The 15,032-nt window shown below is 34.5% G+C and overlaps 1 protein-coding gene across 4 annotated transcripts in view; it reads right to left on the reverse strand.

Moving 5' to 3' along the window:
* LOC138325257 (transportin-1-like) overlaps window positions 1–15,032 on the reverse strand; it is a 31,342-nt gene that overhangs the window by 11,047 nt on the left and 5,263 nt on the right. For 2 of the 4 annotated variants that reach the window (XM_069270786.1, XM_069270784.1), the window contains exons 2-14: window positions 14,648–14,723; window positions 14,239–14,495; window positions 8,794–8,924; window positions 8,318–8,399; window positions 7,519–7,641; window positions 6,520–6,699; window positions 6,117–6,221; window positions 5,647–5,707; window positions 2,571–2,896; window positions 2,142–2,291; window positions 1,708–1,782; window positions 1,041–1,127; window positions 221–328 (exon numbers count right to left, since the gene is read on the reverse strand). In XM_069270786.1, coding sequence (XP_069126887.1) covers window positions 221–328; window positions 1,041–1,127; window positions 1,708–1,782; window positions 2,142–2,291; window positions 2,571–2,896; window positions 5,647–5,707; window positions 6,117–6,221; window positions 6,520–6,699; window positions 7,519–7,641; window positions 8,318–8,399; window positions 8,794–8,924; window positions 14,239–14,495; window positions 14,648–14,723 — 1,761 coding nt within the window. Of the gene's footprint in view, window positions 1–220; window positions 329–1,040; window positions 1,128–1,707; window positions 1,783–2,141; window positions 2,292–2,570; window positions 2,897–5,646; window positions 5,708–6,098; window positions 6,222–6,519; window positions 6,700–7,518; window positions 7,642–8,317; window positions 8,400–8,793; window positions 8,925–14,238; window positions 14,496–14,647; window positions 14,724–15,032 lie in introns of all 4 variants that reach the window. The other 2 variants (XM_069270785.1, XM_069270782.1) reach the window with 1 other exon arrangement.

Raw genomic sequence — 15,032 nt, forward strand, 5'->3', positions numbered from 1 at the left:
TATAACCTTACTTTGAACAAAAACATTTTAAGGATTTTCTGAGGCTGATGATGAGTCCCATTCCAAATTCAAATATATTTCAAACTAATGGAAAAATACACAAAAACTTTCCCACCTCTCTTAAAAAAATAAGGTATTAAAATGAACTCTCAGTCAACAAGGCCTATAATATGAATAGATATAGATGAATTACCAATTGTGGCATGACCATTCTACTTACATAGTTCTGATTGAGAGTCTGTTCCACCAAAGATACACATCTACGGTACACGGGCTCGCAGTATGGCAGGAAGCCTGACTGAAGGGCCGTCGCTACACTAGACAAACACTGTCAACACATAATAGTAATACATATATCAAACTGTAATAGTTCAATATCCTCATCATTCGACAGATTGGTGAAGAATTAAATACCATATAAAACTAGGGATGGACAAATTCATAAGCTGGATAACTAAGAGAATCAGCACTGGTCAGACAGTACGAATACGATGCAACACTCATCGTCCTGGGACTTGTATGCAAGTAAGGTAGTCATCATGTAGCTGCAACAACTTTTCTACTTTTCTAGCAGTACACACTCAAAGACATGGGAGTTTACTAAACCAACCCTATTTTCTATTCTTGATTTAGAATATCATTATTATAATTGGGTTTTTTTGTGTGTGTTTTTGTTTGTTTGTGTGATTACGTGTAAAATTTAGAAACAATCATCATTCTCTGTTCACCTTCATCTCCATTTCAATTATTTCCAAGATGAACACTAAATTTCAAATCTGAAGATGTTTCATTGTAGAGAATGGACAAATCTAACTTTTTCCCATTACATGTTTTCACAAAATATGTCTTATTAAAAAGCTCGCTAGAGGTCAAAGTTTTCAAAATGTAACAAATTCTTCTCATGATAGTTTACATCAACTAGTTCTACAATGATGTCTTGGTCATAGTCGCGTTGTAATACAGAGATTGACCTTAGCATCTTAACACTAGTGGGTGAGTGATTTACAGACTGAATTACTGTGATGCTTTGTATCACTTACCTCTAACAGGGGGAACAGATCTTTGTCTTCGTCCTTCAGTACATTCCATTTCTGTATCAGTGGGGGCATCAACATATTTACATAGTCCTAAAATACACAAATGTGTTGGTAGTGAGTTCTATATATCATCATCAACATATTTACATAGTCCTACATTACACAAATGTTTGGCAGTGAGTTATATATTATATCACCATCAACATATTTACATAGTCCTACAATACACAAATGTTTGGTAGTGAGGTATATATTATATAACCATCAACATATTTACATATTCCTACAATTCACAAATGTTTGGTACAACACTGGTACTAAAACACAAAAATATATGTAAAGAATCGAAGATATTATAGATAGCCATGAGACATCAACATATCCACATATTTCTACTTAAGGAAGGTCACAAATGGGCACTTTTTCAAAATATGTTATTTCTTATAAATTTACCAAGTTAACATGTTAAAATTTAGCATTCAATATCAACTAACTCGAAAATCTCAACACAAGGCTAAAAATTGATGGCAATGAACACAAGACTCCACTCAAGACTGACAGTAGATCAGAGGCTTATATATTAGGAACATTTCATTTTATTTTTCCTCTAAATAAGCTATAAAATCGTCCAATCGACATCAAATCAAGGACAATATACCATCAAACTTACTGGCTTGTTTAGGTGATGTCCAACAGAGTCTGCCAATGTCCCGATAGCATCGTACAGAATCAACAGATTCTTGTGCTGAAAATACAAATCATTGACATGATCTACCACATTTTTATACTGAGTAGGCCAAACAACACACTGACTTAATATATTTCTATGACCAGTGACACTATCACAAAAGTTTGGTAATTTCTGACAAAACCATAAACATTTGATAAATCCTTACAAATGCAAAATCTCTTACTTGTCATCTATTGACATTATACTTGACGATGACCACTCATCTAAGCTAACTCTAAGCTTTTTGGGGATCCTGATTTGTTAAAGGTTGATTTACAAAGATTTTGTTTCACCATGTCTGAAAATCTTTAAGAAGTTCTGTGTGTGTGAAAAGTATTACAGATACTAAATACTACAACATTACATATGTTTACCTGGTATTTGTTAAAAGCATAGACAAGCGTCTCCAGGATAAAGCCGAGGTATGGTACTAGTTCTGTACAGGCCTCCTCTTCCAGTGTAGCAAACGCTGAGCACGCTGCTTCCTGTACTCGCTTGTTGGAGTCCAGCACTCGCTTCAGTAGCTAAGACAGTTAACAAATCATAAGTCTTCCGATTTATCGTTAAATAGTACGACAATTTACCACAAACAATATTTTGAAAACAGTTTAGTGAAAGAAAATCTCACAAGATGTTCATCAACATATTTAATCTTGTATTGTACAATTTGATAAACTTGGGTCATAAGCACATTTCAAATCTTAGCTTAATCATAAATTTTTGATTTTAGTTATGCGTGATTTAATCTGAATTCAACTATGAATATTTTTTATATGTCTGATCCGAGTCATCTAAACTCTTACCTCAGTCATGAGTGGTTTGAGGTAATTCTCATGAGGCTGTCCAACAACCCAGTGGGCATATCGACTGAGTGTCCAGCATGTTATGGATCGAACCAGAGCCTTCTTGTCTGACAGTCGACTGATCAGGTAAGGAATGAGTTCTGGAAGGTGTGGAATCATCCCGTTCATACAGCCCTCAGCGATAGCACCCAGCACTAGGATGCCCGATTCTTTGATGTCCCAATCATTGTGGAAAAGTGTCTCTTTTAGAATTGGTAGCAGTATTGGCAGGATCTCTTCCCTGAACACATTGGCTAGCACATCTAGAGCTGCAGCCGAGCACTTTCCTGTAGATAGAGCGATGTATCAATATATAACATTAATCAAAATCATCTTTGGACAAGAAAGGATCAAGATCAAAATCCTGACGAAATTAACTTACGATAGCAAAACAGCAGAATCAGAAAAGCTCCGACTCATTCTGTCATCAAATTCTGAATAGTACTGATCATTAAATATTGTGTCTATTGAGTAAAATTCATTCAATGCTGTGAACAAGACAACAATGAAACAATATAATTCCATTTATCTTTAAAGATGCTCCACCTCTGACAAATGGCATTTTTTCACTATCAAAAACAGGAGCAGATGATTTAGTATTTTTCTTCAGTTACAAAAATTACTTAATCTACACCATTACCACCATTGAAAAGTTTGAGCTTCTAATTTTACTTAAAGTTGAAAATATAAAAAATAATTAATTGCATCCCGAAAAAATTCCATGGCACTATATCCTATATAGAATGAAGTATTGATGGCGCATGCACCAAAGGCAAAATAAAATATTTCATATTATTTTTTGTGTTAATTAGACATATATGCACGATTAAACACCAATTATTGTTCAAATGATGAATATCATTTATGCTCTGTCGGCGGTGGAGCATCTTTAAGTGGGCTATAAATAATGATATTTTTGCTTTTTTCCCCCATTTCATTTGAATTGACAACCTCAATCAATTCAGCATATCAAATACAGTGAACAATTTTTATAACCTGATTTCAATTTGTTTCTGAAAATAAAATGAAAAGCACGCACAGCAACCATAATTGTTATAAACTATAGTTAAGACACTGAAAACCAAATGCTTTCAAGTAGTTTTTGAAATAAGCATGTACATATAAGTAATATTTGCATTAAACAATGTGCAAGTAGCATTGTAGTTTTTGCATTGAAAAGTACTATATGGGAACTAATTGCACTTCAAAATATTGAATTGAAATAAATATTAAACATCACAAATAGGTTACCATAATAGGATGTCCTTTTTTTCTTAAAATCAAAATTGAGCATGCTGATTTTTTGTAAGGAATGGAGTCAAATATCTTTAAAATTGAGCTTAACATTGAAATAAATCATCACTGTCAAACATGATATAAATCTTATATTAAAAGCATTATATATAATTTATGCTGTAATTGATAAGTATGAAGTGTTTATAGAAAATATTAAATATTTCAAGTATTGAAGCAGAGGCAAAGAACATTTGAAGATTTGATATCCATCTTAGGAAGTACCTTAAAATATGTACCCGATGTTGTAGTTCTCCAATATTTTTGCTTGTTTCTTTACTTTGATAGGACTATTAAATATTTTTTGCTTGTTTGTTTGATTATTTTAACGTCATATGGGTTATGTCAGGACAGCCTCCCATGTGTGCAGTGTGTAGCGCATGTGAAGTGTGAGGTGTTTGTTTTGGGAGACTGCAGTATGTTTGTGTTGTGTCTTCATGTATAGTGGAACTGTTGCCCTTTTACAGTGCTATATCACTGAAGCATGCCGCTGAAGACACCAAGCAACACACCACTGAAGCATGCCACTGAAGACACCAAGCAACACACCACACCCGATCACATTATATTGACAACGGGCGAACCAGTCGTCCCACTCCCTGTGTGCTGAGCGCTAAACATGAGCAGAAACTACCACTTATAAAGACTTTGGTGTGTTTCGGCCAGGGGACAGAAACCAGATCCTTCCTCACAGGGGCAAACGCTCAACTCAATGCCAAAAGTGAGGGGGTGTCAAGGGAGGCATTAGGAAAGATTAAAGTCAGTTTAGGAAAAAGAGAAAAGATAAGATCCTAAATGTAGTCGCCTTTTACGATCATGCAATAGGGGCAGCAGGTACAAGTCTAACGCCCTACCTGCAGGGCAGGGATACTTAAATAATTTTTTGAGTCCTGGAGGAGGTTAGATCATTATGAGAATTGTCCTGATTGTACATGCATTTCTATTACTAACACAAAGTTATATCTAAATAATGTTGTTAATCAAGGTCAAAACAAACAAATTATGCTGTGATAGCAAATAATCTCAGTATGAACATTTTTCAACTTCTACACCAAAATTTGGGGTACATAATTAGTGAAAATAATGATAAAGATATGTATGTATAGTTAATTGATATGTATAATTTTCCTTTATGTGTAAGCAGAATATAGGCCAGTATATGCAGAATAATGTAAATATACACAGTTCAGGGAGGCATCCATATAGCAAAGCAGGTATTACAGAGCAGTAAAATGTTGTGATGTGTCCATCTAAATATTATCAAGGAATTGTTTTTCTGATCAATCTAAACTTGCAAGATATTTTTTTTCTGCTTTTGTTTGAGAAATTATCTGTTTATATTCCAAATATCTATTCTCACTTTCACTTTGCTGATTGATATCCTAACACCTGTTCTGGTGACCTTTGCAGTCTGTGATGACATTTGCACTTTGTGGTGACCTTTGCATGTTCACACCAAAGGTAAATAGTCTAATTGTAGGATGTTAGTGCCAGCAAATTTGTTTGTCATAACATGCAGATAATTACAAAAAGTATTATGCAAGCAAATAAACATATTGATTATTCACATTAATTTTGAAATAATATAATTGGTAATTAGATTGGCCAGTACTAACGATCACAAGAACATGACCTCTTATAGACTGTTATTGAATCCAATCAATGTGGAAATGTAACACAGATTCTTAGGTATTGGTTGGACACAAAACAACATCTTGAAGCAGAACCATTGCTGGAAACTTACGGAGGTTCCAGTCTGAGAGACTATCGTCGTCGTCGAAGCCATCGTCTGATAATTCTCCATCCTGTCATTGAAATAAAACAAATTATCCAAATACAACTGTCAATGTCTTGATAGTGATTAAAGTGCAGTAATTCATAAAACATCTTTGAAATATGAGTCACTTCACATTCCTATAGCATTCATCAATTTTGTTACAGTATTTACATTTTCAAAACTTCATTACCTGTGATTTGAGTGTTTCCACAAAGGTTTGAAATATTGAAAAGACAGAGAAAATTTTTGAAGTGTTGGGGTCAAATTAATTAACCTTAAAATAAGAACTAAAATATTGAGTCAAATTAGCCTTAAAATAAATGTATTTTTTTATTATTCACATGAGGACAACATATGCTTTGTATCAATAATGTTGAGATATAAGAATAACCTTAATAAACAATAAAACTTGTACTTACATTGGTGCCGTTACCTACCTCCTCGCCGTCCTGGTGTTTCTGGCTGTGAGTTCGGGATTTGTGGAAACGAGGTTTGATGTCCGATTCCTTGTCTGGAACCATCTCATCCTCTTCCACATCCCCCTGTAAAAACAAAATGCATCACTGTAAACAACAGTCTTATTTCCCCGTAAAATTACATTTACACCTTTTAACAAACCTTTCAATTCTCTAAAACATATCATGCGTGAAATGCTGCATGTTCTCTTTAATAAATAATAATTATTCTAATTATCAAAGTCCCTAATATCAATGCAGTTGAATTAATAGATTTTTTAAGAAGATTGCAAAAATAAAGTCAATGGTCATTTTTAATTAATTGTATATTTTTTCTTTAAATAATGTTTAATATTATTTCGTCCTGGTGCCAATATCTGCTTACCTTCAGCAGTATAATATCAATCTCGGAGTACTTCATGCCCTTTACAAGAACAGGAACAAGGCGTTCGATGTGTGAAGCGAGGACGTCTTTACAGATGGGCTGTTCAGCCAGTGACAGCCAGAACTCACACGCCTCTAATGCCACACTGTCATCATCATCCTGGGTACGCAGCATCATGTACTGTAAACAAATAACACACAACATATACACTTATCTTATCTAAATACCTCAATGATACAGTTTCCTTAGCAGATCTCTAACTTGTGTATTACTCTTTATGTGACCTCTGACCTCTATGTTACTGTAACTGTAATCCTTATCCTCATAGCAATATAGTTTAATAATACTGTTTCTATGACACCTAACCAATACATGATTCGGTTTATCTGACCCCTGACCTCTATGTAACTTATTGTACATCAAAGAAATTTACAAAGAGGGGTCAGAGAAAGTCTATCATAGATATATATATACATATCTCTGAATATTTCTATGACCTTTGGCCTCTTTGTAACTTACTTTGATCACTAATCCCCGTACCTCTGAATGTTTTTATGACCTCTATGTAGCTTACTTTGACCCTTAACCTACATACCTCTATAATACTGTTCCTATGACCCCTGACCTCTGACCCCTAACCTACATACCTCTATAATACTGTTCCTATGACCCCTGACCTCTGTAACTTACTGTGACCCCTAACCTACATATCTCTTGTTTCTATGACCCCTGACCTCTGTAACTTACTGTGACCCCTAACCTACATACCTCTATGATACTGTTTCTATGACCCCCCGACCTCTGTAACTTACTGTTACCCCTAAGTTACATAGTTACATATCTCTGATTGTTTCTATGACCCCTCACCTCCATTTAACTTACTGTGACCCTTAACCTACATATCTCCGATTGTTTCTATGACCCCTGACCGCTATGTAACTTACTGTGACCCCTAACCTACATATCTCCGTATGTTTCTATGACCCCTGACCTACATACCTCTATGATGCTGTTAATGTGTGGTATCAGCCTATCCATTCGAACTTCCACCAACATGACCAGAGCTCGGCAGACATTCTTTCTGACCTCTGTATCTTCATCTGTGGCCAGGAAAAACAGGTTCTGTGCAAAGGCAAAACATTATCAATAATCAGGACAAGTGTGGCAATAACTTCACAACTGTTATATTTACAAACTATTCTGATGCCTGCATTTGAATTGATCGAACCAGTTTTTAATGAAGCATGTAGAATTTCTTTTTAAAATTTAATATTATATAATCTTGACTTGTAGTTTTCTTAATCCGCTTCTAATCTCACGAAGAATATTGTTAGCTCAACACAAAATGGCAAATCCCAAAGGGATTTCATATCTGTCAGTGTTAAAAATGATATATTGCAAATTGTTTATCATAAGACACATCAAGTTTTTATCCCTGAAGCTATTTCTGGTTATAATCAAGAGGATCAGTGAGAGCAGTCAGAAATCAATACTAATTACACAGTTTCTCAGAAATCTGTTAACAGCATCAAAGATTTCACAATATGTCAAGCAGATACTGAATCAATACATCTAACAGTCTCCCTTTCTAAATCAGATCAGCTATTTCTATAGTAGCACAAGACATTTTTTAACCCCAAAAAATACCTTCTTGATAGGATGACAACTTTATTCTTGGAACTTTTTCTATTGTATACTCAAAAGTTTTCATATAAAAATTGCTTCAGAACCTCTTACTCTCCCTTTTGGAGCAGAATTTGTTTTTATTTTTGATGTAAACTATTTAATTTGAACCTACCTCTATGAAGGCGTCGATATGCACCATCAGGGCCTGTGTACGACTTATGATGAACTGGTTCACACATGCTATAGCATGGGACCTGGGAACACAAAATACATCTGTTACTATATGTGACACTGGATGTTACCCATTAACATAGCTACAGCATAGAACCTTTCAAATAAGTAATATATGTTCCACATAACACATATTGATAGATACATAGCATGGGTACCAATCTATTAGCTGTCAAAGATGTAATATTTATTCAACATACACTCTCTCTCTCTCTTACCAATACTGTATTATTATGTTGGGTTAAATTTTCGAGCTTTCTCAAAACTCCTCCCTCTAAATTATCTTTTGTGGCGATCAATTAAAGACATGAATTCTTGAATCAGAACATTATTCTCATGGACATAGAAACTTGTATATTTGAAATTGAGAAGGAAATGAACACGGTCATCAGCTGACACAAAATGTTGTACAATCACCTGATCTTTGGACTATTGTGTTTGAAGAACTGGAGAAATTTTGGTATGAGGATGTTGAGAGGCCGTGTACTATCATTGTCTAGGTCCTCTGCTGTGTCTTCACAAATCTTCTGGAGGGCTCCAAATGCTCCCTGTCAAAATAATCATCAGAACATCAGTGACATAACAAAATGGTTTTATCAAATTAATAACATTTTACTCGTTGAAATGTTGGATTTTTGTACTATGTTGTGACAATAGTATTATACGCAAGTTCTGTCACATCAAAGCATTTGTTGTAGAAATCATTTTTTTTTTATTTTATTTAAGTTTTGCTGTTTATTTGTAGTTGAAAACTATAAATATCATCTACAAGACATATGGCAAACACCATCCTCGATACTCGAGGGGTTCCGATCACATAAATCTTTACTTCCTGGACTATCTCTTAGTGAAACTGGAGGCAACAGAACTGAACAGGTAACTTTGTCTTTTAATGTACATCAAAAGAGCTGTATAAAAGTACACTGTGGCTTTGAAGTAAGATGTCACTCTTTCTGAAGTCTTCAAAGATAAAACTTGCAGGTCTGTGATTGGTTCAGATTTGTTCCCTTGAGCTACCTAGAGTTTTGCTATGATATAGTCCAGGGGTGAAGAGTGAGTAGTTGATCAGAACCTCTGGAGTATCGAGGATGAGCAAACACTTCCAATAAGAATTGGGATTTGCTTCTAGATAGAGCTGGAATTGAACAGATGGATATATGTCTGATACTACTTCATATGTGTCTCACTCCCCTTTTCATATAACCTGATGTCATTCTTTTATGTGACAATATCCAATCAATCATTTCCTTTTAAGATGCAAGCATATGTTGTGATGTGTACTTGTCATTGCAATTGCAAGTACAAATACCTACGCTTGTGGAAATCACAAGCTTTGGCGACTTTGTAATTGTATATGCATGACAGATTATCAGTTTTGAAATCTCTATGAAGCTCCAGTAAATGTGCGGTGGAGTACTTGTAAATATTATATCAACATAAATACCATGTCTGGAAGATGAAACCCATGATATTCCATTAAAGATAATACCCCACCATTCTTCTTAACCTTTCACTGGTAATCCCCTCCCTCTAGCTATTATAATGTGTCTATGAAAAACATTTCCCTGTAAGAATAATGACACCCCTACCCCGCTTTTGGTTTAAGGAAACTCCCAACGGCCCTTTCCTGAGTTGTATTTACCTTAATTTGTATCCCCTCCCCATTGTTTATTGCCCTATCTTTGATTTAATATATCCATTTCCTTGTGCCCTATTAGTATACATTTCCACATCCCCACCCCTTCCATGCCAGTTCATTGGACCCCCTCCCCACCCTGTTTATTGGCAGTCCTACATGATCTTCCCTTATTTTAGAGCTCCCCCCCCTCCACTTCCATGTTTCCCATTATCATGCTATAAGCTATCATTAAACTACTGTAGTCCAATTTTCAGCTTCTGGAGTTTCAACATTCCTTTCATTAATGGCTTACTCAACAGCAGGTTTCACTTACACACAAACCTATACACATAATACATTTCCCTACAAAATTTAAGAAGCATCAGATCCAGGAATCTCGCTATATATTCTATACAATGTAATATCATAAATATCCCAACAGAACAAAACTTTTAAGGGTATAAATCTTACATATCAATTAAACACACAGGCAGAATAGGACATAATACCACCATATTGATAGTTTTGTTGTAGGAAATTTCTACAGTGTGCTCAACCAAGGATAGTACAACTTTCAAGTGTAGAACATGCCTAGCAAATTGATTTTTCGTTTTGAGTCAGATTTTTTTTTCTTCTAGACTATAGCTAATGCAAAATACCATTCTTGCCACAGACACAAAATACCTCAAACAAAAGTTCAGATTCTATAGACGGCATGTCTAAAACTGGATAATGAATCTTTTTATTATCAGACTTAATCACAACACATGTTTTCTAACTATGCAATTGAAAATCTGTAATTCTATTTTGACCCATCCCAGTATCTAGGTAGTGTGTTGATTAAATCTTACTTCCTCAAACTAAAAGTCACTTAATGACACTACTGGTTTAATGATGATTATCTCATCAATCTCTTATGCCCAGAGTCATGTGCTCATTAAAGTTTGATGAGACTCCAAAGAATTTCTAATGATGGTAATTATAAAATGGAACTTTTAGCATTTCACAAAAAAAGGACTAATTACTTCTGAAAGAATAAATGAGAATAATTTTCAAATTGGTCACTGCATACATATGTGTTACAGCAAATCATAAATCAATTTGACTTAAAAAGGAATTTCCTTGAAAATCAATGACTTTCAATTGTAATATATAAAGAACAACATACTGTGCATGTTTGCTAATTAATGATGGGAGAAATGCACGCAACATATTACATTGATTATACAACCCCTAGCAATAAACCAGTAACATCTTGTCTGAGAACAAATACTGAACATTCCAAAACTACGACTAATGACGGTTTCCATGGCTTTTAGAGTTTGTTGGCAAAACAAAACTGAATTTGGATTCAGTATTACTGTTAATGCTATTTTTTTTACACTAACTGATCTGACTGGTCACGATCAACTGTACACAAAGCTGCTCATTAATCTTTCTGCATTCATATGTATAGCAGGGTATTGTATGGAATTTATTGTATACATTCTTCAGAATGTTGATGAAAAATCCCTTTAAACACATTAAAATGGCACACAGGAACATAAATGATGCCATTATAATGCAAATGATGTACAGCTCTTGTACGACTGCTTTCTTCGTAATATGATATATATAATCCCCGTCTAGATCTCAGTATGCCATATCATGCTTGAACCACTGGTGCCCATTGGTATATGTACAAGTTGTATTGTAAAAGGTTTTGTATCATGAATACAAAAGAATATATAAACTAATTAGTATTTATCGCTAGAATACTATCGAGTCTGGAAAGGCCCCGCTAAATGACTAACTCACCAAGCACGGATATCAGAGATCACTCACTACAACCAAGTCAGCATCTATATACAATGTGCAAACTGAATTATTTTTTTAACAACAAAGTTGGATTCCAAGCAAGTGTTAGTGAACTATTTGTATTATTCTTAACTTTATGAAGTGTTAAGAACTGGACAGCTCCGCATCATCGAAACATAAATAACTTAAAAGCAATATATTGAACTTAATTTTCATGCTAAAATTAGAGATGATGATGCAGTAAACTTAGCTTGACACAATGACCTTGACCTATGACCCACTGTCAATTACATATATATATGCTCAAGTGACTTGATTAATTCCTTAACAGCTTTGCTTCATTGATGTAATCAAGAGAAGGTCCATGAGAAAAGGAATATTTAATATTGACCTTTCAACTTTTGACCTTGACACATTTCAGTCAACTTTGTGTTTTATTGTGAACAACATAATGTTATAACACTTCAGGGTACCAAGCAGTGACTATGCTCTTGAATCTCTTAGTATGAGCATTGCCATGTACAGGGTACCATGCAGTGACTATGCTCTCGAAGCAGTAGGTATGTTACAGCATTGTGATAGGGTGGACCAAACTACAAACTTTACCTTCACAAATACTTAAGGCAAAAGCACTTTCTGTTTTTTTTGTTTTTTTTTTTTACTTATCAAAACCAAATGTTACCATTGATAAAGAAATTGTTACATTGAAGATAGCACTCAACTTTAGTTACTATCACCAAAGAGAAACAATGGCTTGCATCAAAGAGTATGGTATACAAAGATGCAGATCAATGGTTCTTTCAACAATATTAGTTATCATTTTTTTCTATAACAAATATAACTTCAAATGCAGATTTTGTTTTGGTTAAGATTATTTTTTGTAATAATCTTATGTAATACTTTCAGCAATTTTCCAGTCAACTATCTAATCCAGGAACTAATCAGAAGTTTTTAAATATTAATATGTTGAGACTCTCACTGAACAGGAATTTACTGATGAATGCTACCAGCAACACAGTACTGTCAAGCTTAATTAGTCAACCATATGAAAGGAAATATGTCAGCTTTAACATCAATATATGTACACAATTCGACAATAACAGATTTGTAAACATTAATAATATTTGTACAAAATTCGACCAAAACAGATTTGTAGATATACCCTAACTCAATCAAATGTGTTGCGTGCTATATAATACCTAAGTATTGATTTTTTCACCAGTTGTTCAACCAAAAAGTCCATTAGAGTGTTTCTGTCAAATTCAATAAGAATTGATTGATACGGGGCTCATGCATGAAACAATAGCACTACCTAGATCTATGATCTACTCACTGAGCAAGTCAAATTACCAGTACAGAGCAGATGCTTTCAACTGTTGACTAAGCAATCCACACCAATTCTGATGATAAATAATTCAACTAAACAATGGCTATGTCTATCCTGTACAGAGTTAATTGGATGTAATATCTTAAGTGCTCTTTTTGGTCAATTTCTGATATAGTTACATGTGTGAACTTGGTAGAACCTTTGGGCTGCACATGTAAGGAATTAGAAAGAAATTACATACCGGTACCTTACAAAACTTATCCTCAACACTATAATAGATTTTTAAGATATCTGAAGCAGATCATATAATTCAATACTCAAAAGTCAACACCATCTACCGGTCCACACAAGCTAGAACAGTGACTATAACCTGATCACAAAACACAGCCAATGAATTTCTGAAAATAGCAATGGTGACCTTGATCTGACATTCTTTTCAACTTTGTGAATATCTTTACGATGAATCAATTCAGTTTGACATTGATTTTCTATAAATAGCAACAGTGACCTTGGCTTTTCAACCCTGAAACTCAAACTTATCAAAGTTATTTTTATGCTTTACATTGTGCTAGAATTTCATTGAAAACAGCCCATCTTTACTAAAAATATGGAGTAGAAACCACTTTTTAGTACAATATTACTAGAATTGAGGTTACTTCTGGTCAATCTGATTGCTCATTTTACACTGGTGAAACTAGGTAGTACCATGCAATTTTGTGAAGACAGACTTTCCATTGGGTATTGATTTTTTTCCCTTGTAAGGATCTGTGCATGTTCCACAAATTGCAATGTATTCCCCAAATGTATATGCTTAAAACCTTGAAGAATCTTTCAACACAACAGCTAAACTGTTTTTGTAAAGATTCATTTCCTATAACTGTTTATTCTTTACACATTTCCTTTATTATGCATCATATTTTGTCAGAAGGATTGGCTGATAATGAGCATTATTCCTGGAGTTTTGAAAAACTTCATCACAACTTTTCATTCAAAATTAATTATGACAGATCTAAAGTCTTCTGTATCATATATGGCTTACAAAATTGTTGAAAGTCAGTCCAAACATTGAATTATATCTAAACGATAATTTTGACACCAAATGATTTTTCGTCAGACTTACCTCACAGACGTTGTAGTCGTCCGAGTCGAGACTACTACACAGTGACGGTAGTAGCTCTGTCCAGTTCCTAAGCTCTCCCTTGGCGACTATAGTGGTGACGAGGATACCAATAGTGGCACGGATCAACGGTGACGGATCCCCTATACTGTTTAGACATTCTTGCTTTATGAAATTTGTCACCTCAGGAGGAAACTTCTCAAAGTGGGCTCTCACATTGTTCTTCAAAATCAAACCACTCAGTGACCGAGTCGGGTCGTCTACAAACAAAATATTACTTCTGTTATAGTTATTTCTAGTTTCATAGGTTAGCGATAAGTACTAGGATAGGACAAAGTCTGATGACCTTTAAACGGTTTTAATCAAATTACCTTTTTAATATAGAAATTTCACATAGATGTAATTAACTTACCTTCTGTGGTTAGCTTGGTCAACACAAATATCAGGTAGTTGTTGAAGTCTGGGTACTTATTTAATTCCTCAAGTTTCTGGTGGTATTGGTTAAGGCTTTTAGGTTTGTATGTAGCATGTACACATTTTATTTCTTAATGTTCACCATGCCATCGAGCATATACATTGCCCCCACCCTCTCCCAAAGAACAAAACAAAATTACAATACCAATTTATTGCAGTCAAGAATTGTAACATCCTTACAGGATAATTCAAAACAAGTCTTTTTCTACCAAATGCAATTTGCCATAATGACTTTCTCAGCAGCAGGACCAACAAACATTGGCATGCAATCTTTTAAAGTGTGCATGAGTACACATAACCCTTAGCAGTTTTCTTCACTTTTT

The sequence above is a fragment of the Argopecten irradians genome, chromosome 6 (assembly GCF_041381155.1).
Source record: "Argopecten irradians isolate NY chromosome 6, Ai_NY, whole genome shotgun sequence".
Taxonomy (NCBI): domain Eukaryota; kingdom Metazoa; phylum Mollusca; class Bivalvia; order Pectinida; family Pectinidae; genus Argopecten; species Argopecten irradians.